Source organism: Vitis vinifera, mitochondrion, assembly GCF_030704535.1.
Source record: "Vitis vinifera mitochondrion, complete genome".
Taxonomy (NCBI): Eukaryota; Viridiplantae; Streptophyta; class Magnoliopsida; order Vitales; family Vitaceae; genus Vitis; species Vitis vinifera.
The window spans coordinates 32,501-37,500 of record NC_012119.1 but is presented as its reverse complement, the minus strand read 5'-3'; the positions used below and the strand labels follow the sequence as shown (position 1 = coordinate 37,500).

Below are 5,000 nucleotides of genomic sequence, written 5' to 3'. Positions count from 1 at the left end.
ACGAGTAATCCTAATGTGGGTGGATTTGGTCAGGGAGATGCAGAAATAGTACTTCAAGATCCATTACGTATCCAAGGCCTTTTGTTCTTCTTGTCTTCTGTTATTTTGGCACAAATCTTTTTGGTTCTTAAAAAGAAACAGTTTGAGAAGGTTCAATTGTCCGAAATGAATTTCTAGATCCGCGGATTTATCAACATCAAGTTCGTAAAAAGAACCAAATTCTTGTTGGCAATTATGTATGATCAAAAAAAAATAAAAAAATTATGAAAAGCCTTTTTCTGCTTTATATTCTTTTTCTACCAGATGTCGGGAATTAATTGTACCGCATTCCTATACATAGTATGTATATTGTGAAGAAGATTATTTGACTTTACCCCTTCTCTTCTTTGTTTTTTTCAATCTAAATTGGAGTGGTGTGACTGTGTCACTATTGCCAGATTTAAATGTCAATGTCATAGAATGCATTAATAGTTTTCTATTATTCTAATAGAATCCAATTCGACTAGATACTAGACATAAGTAAGCGTAGAATATAAAGCAAAGGATAAATGAAATGAGGGAAACAAATGATTCTAGGAAGGGTTATGTTGATGCAGTAGCAAAGACTGCCTTATCCCATCATATTTCATATTTGATACCCTTCATGATCTGACTAAGATTACCGGCGTCATAGTTTTTCATACCAAAAGTCTCCAGCTGATCACAAAGGTTCTTCACCTTAATACAGTAACAAGAAAGAGCCCCAACTACCCCGCTTCAGGCCATGTTGTTCAGTCTCCAGGCACTGACGCTTACTTGCGGTCGCATGTTCATTAACTTCCCTCAAAGTAAGCCATGCCTTTCTTTGGTCTGTAATGCCCCCATATATGGGGGCGCATCTCATCAGCTACAGACACTCTGATCGCATGCATAGCCCTACCAGACCAGAACGAACAACATGAAAATAGCTTCTTACTCGCCACATCCTCCGGTTCACCTTCCGCACCACTCCTGATCTTCGACCACCCTTGACCTTATAAAAGAAGTCATTTCATCCCACGAATTAGCACTGTTAGCTCAAAGGTTCTGACCCCAATAACTCAAACTCTAACCCTTAACTGGCCAAGGCCTCCTCCTTCAAGAGAAATAAAAGGCACAACAACTACTACTACGGATGGTACACTTGTCGGTACTTCTCCTTATACTTCTACTGGCTCTAAAGGAAGAACTACTGGAGCTTCTCCATTATACGTTTCTGAACCGAACCATAACTTGCTGACTAGGACATACACTAAATAAAGAACATCTCTAACTGGCTTGCTCATTGGACGATAACTGGAAACCAGAATTGAACTAGATGGAATGGAACTTCCAAGAAAACTCCTAGCGACAAGCACTTCAACTGGCTATTACAGGAAAGACATACAGAACGAAACTCCCGCGTAAGGGGTTAGGGTGTAAAGGTCTTAGCACTGGCTTTGAAAAGGCCTTAGAGCTGGCTCTCTAACTGGGCCTGGCTCGAAGAAGACCTAGAAATCCAATTGGATGGGCTAGCTTTCCTAAGTGATTCATTGAGGGCTAACTGAGTGATTTATTTTTGTATCCTTGCTTCACCTATGGTAAATGAGAATGTAGATTTACAGCTATTGCGCTACGGTAGTGCGGCTATAGATGCCTGGGCTGGCTTCCTTGGTTTTCTTTCTCCTTAACTTAACTGACTTTGGAAGTCTCTGGCTGACCTTCCTTCTGATCTGGTTGTGGGCTAAGGGCAGTGTTTATTAGGTTCTAAGTTTAAGGATCGCCCGCCCATGCTAAAGTAAAGACGTTAAAAAGCTCTTATATATGGCTTATCGGCTATCTTATTCCTTTTCCTTGCTTAGCCGTAGGGCTTTTATATGTCTCTTTAGTCCGTTTTTTTTTGTTCTGGCGAACCCCCCTTGCTTAAAGGGTGGACCAAAGGAGCTGACTAAGGCAACCTGAAGCAAGGTCTTTCGCTACTATACTAATGCCCCTAAGCTCGGGCTATCAGATCTAAGTTGTATACTAGGATTTCAGTTTCGCCCCAGAGATTTTTAATAAGTGAGTGTCCCCCCGGACGGCCCTTCTGGCACGAGCCTTTCCTGCCAAGTTTCCGTCTAGGATCCCCTTGTCCCCCTTTCTTAAGCTTAAGTAGGTTATGAACTATGTTATGCTTTTGGTAGGGCGAGTTCAAACATCCCTCTTCTTTATTTCCGGTATAATTAGCTGGACTTTCTAAAATCAGCTAAGCAGTCTTTCTTGAATTGATAGAAAATGCGCATCCTTAGTAAATCTCCACTAAGACAATTCATCATGATCACACTGAGCCATGCGGAAAGGAAAGAAGGAAGCTGAAGAAAGGAAAAATACGTGCTGCTGGACTGGATAGCTTGTCACCTATGCTTCCAAAGACGAATCAAAACTAAGCAACTGCTGGGGTATCCGAATATGCAAAACACTCTTATTCTAAGCTTTCTATCGAAAGTTCGAAATATATACTTTTTTTGCTCAAGAAATAATGACTTCGCGGACGTAGACGACTACTATTATTTTTGCTTGATGACTTTCACCATACGGACGGTGTGATGTGTACTCATATAGTACGGAATCGGAAATCGCTCATGATAGAAGTATGCTTAAGGTGCTAGGTGGGCAAGAGTTTCAATTAGACTGCTGCAAGTAAATACGCTTGAAAGCCTGCGTACTTAAGTGAGTGCCCCTAATCAAGTAGGAATTCTGTTATATCCCTTAATCCATTATTAAGCTATTGCTAATCTAATGCCTTCCCCTGGCGAGGGTGTAACATCATAGGCAGTTGTAATGCTTTCTTTGTCCTTTCAGGCAGTTTGAGATCCAGTTACAGTAGAAGACTATGGATAAGTAGTGGGTGCCCATACAATTGCATAAGCCTCTAAAGTTTCAGTGCTAGAAAAGAGGGCTAAGAGCATCGTCTTACATTCTTTCTCCTTCTGTTTCATTGCCCTCTCCAGCCATAATGACTTCCTAATCCTTTTGCCTTCGAGCCAAGCCAATTTATTTATTATAATTTATTTATCCTGAAATAACCAGTTCAATTCCTTCTTTTCTTTTTGGAGTTCTGGTTATCTTAATCGAGGTGGAGTGGAGTTGTATTCTTTCTTGTAAGCAAGTGTTAATCTATAGCCCTTGTAGCCATTAAAATGAAGTATTCTCTTAGAATGGGGGGAGTGTAACTCGATAATTATGCTGTCCTTCTGGCATAATTCACTTAAGTAAGGGCGACTATTCCCCGGATTTCTTCCTCCAGATAGTGGAGCTCTAGATCTTTAACCTGATTTGCATATTGGTCCTATTGCTTCAGTTTGTACCATTGCTTGATAGAAAGGGGGGTATTTTGCTTCCTTCTAACTAAGGTCTCAGGTTGACCTATCACACCCGCCTCCCTCATGCTGGGAAAGAAGAGCCTTTTTCTCTCACGATACATTAGACTTTTGGAGCTGAGAAAGGGCAAAGGCAGGAAGTTTTCTTTTTCCAGGCAAGTTTGTTTTTTAATCCAATGTAGCTGGTTCATCCCTCTCTTATCACCTTCGGGAAAGAGCGAACCCCTATACTACCCGTTTCAAGATAGTCTCCATTGAAACTGGACTGAGCCAACCTTAGCCCTCTCTTAGTTTTCCTCCAGCCGTAATCTTTTCCTAATCTCGCTCCCTCGGGCAGTCTTTTAAGCATTCTCCCATAGAAGTTTAAGAGTCTTTCTTCCAATCCTAATAGAATTTCTTCTCCCATTTTTCTCCTATAAGTTCGATTTGCCTTTGCTTCTGCCTTTGAGACATCTAGAGATCCTTTTCCAGTTGGAGTAGCTTTCCTTCGGCCTTCCTTGTTTCGAGTTCGAGTGATAAGGTCTTTTCCCTTGTGAGATGGGTTATAGGTCTTTCTGTTGAAAGCTTGAATAAGGCACAGGCGAGGGAGAGGGAAGGATTCAATAGTAGCGGTCCATACAGGCAAAGGAAATTTTGTCCATGCGAGCTCCCTTATTTTTCCATTTCTTTTCCAGGCTTCAATTCCAATCCCTATATGGGACTATAATAGGCAGGAAGCACTTTTTCTTTCTGTCCCAAAGCAAAGCAAGAAAAGAAGGATTTTTTCAATCCAGCAGATCTAGGGCCAGGGGAAAGATCATTAGCCAGCGAGTCAAACAGAAATTCTGTGATCAAGCATTCTTCTTTTTTCATCAATTCATTGAGAAAGCTAGTTTTTTCGCCTTCCTTGCGGTTTTTTTGGTTTTTCCTTCCAGCGATTGTATCATTAGTGTTGATTTCCATTGCTACATCCATGGAGGAGAAGTGCACTTAATCCATAGGGAGTTGGCCTTGGCCAGTTAAGGGTTAGAGCTAGTGTCAATCTATAGCCTTTTCAGCCGCCTAAAAAAAAAAAAAAGAAAGATTCTATCCTTTCCCTTTCCATACTTTCTGCTTTCGATCCAGTTTGAGTCCCCCCTGCTTCGGTCCAGTGGTAAGTGTTTCCATGGCAGGCCGTAGGAGAGAAAGAGAATACGTTGCAGGTTAGTTTCTTTTACAGGGGGTTTTAGTTGGAGTTCCCGGTGGAGTGCTAAGCCCCCCATAGTAGTTGTTGTTAATGGCTTTTTAAGGGTAAGATTGAGTCCATTGTCTAAGGATGGTGGGGGTGTAACCATGTAAGGGCCTGAGTGTTTATGAATAGATCTTTCCCGTTTGATGAAGGGTATTCATATGCCTTACCTTTGATACGTGAATCAGCCTAGTCAATCTCGAAAGCAAGCTCAATTGCTGTACTAAGGGATGGAGTGCTCAGGTCTTCTTTAAGCGAGTGAGGAAGGAAGCTTTTACTTGAATCTCAAAGTAAAAGCAGTTAATCGTTTGAAAGCCCTAACAGTAGTCCCTTTCCTTTCTTGAAAGCCTTTACATCTTTCCATCCCGTGTGGGTTGCCTTCTATGTCGATCGATTCAGCTGAACGAATAGGTGCTTGCGATCAAGTGAGTAAAGAA

General features: G+C 41.5%; 1 protein-coding gene across 1 annotated transcript in view, besides 2 other annotated features; it reads left to right on the top strand.

Annotated features, from left to right (window-relative positions):
• Positions 1–177, top strand: part of petA (cytochrome f) — a 963-nt gene extending 786 nt beyond the window's left edge. The window contains exon 1 of the mRNA in view: positions 1–177. This exon is cut by the window's left edge and continues 786 nt beyond it. Within this exon, the coding sequence (YP_002608340.1) occupies positions 1–177 (177 nt within the window).
• Positions 1–586: part of a sequence feature (horizontally transferred from chloroplast DNA) that runs on past the window's edge.
• Positions 474–492: a sequence feature (microinversion similar to chloroplast 67863-67881).
• Positions 587–5,000: the final 4,414 nt, after the last annotated feature.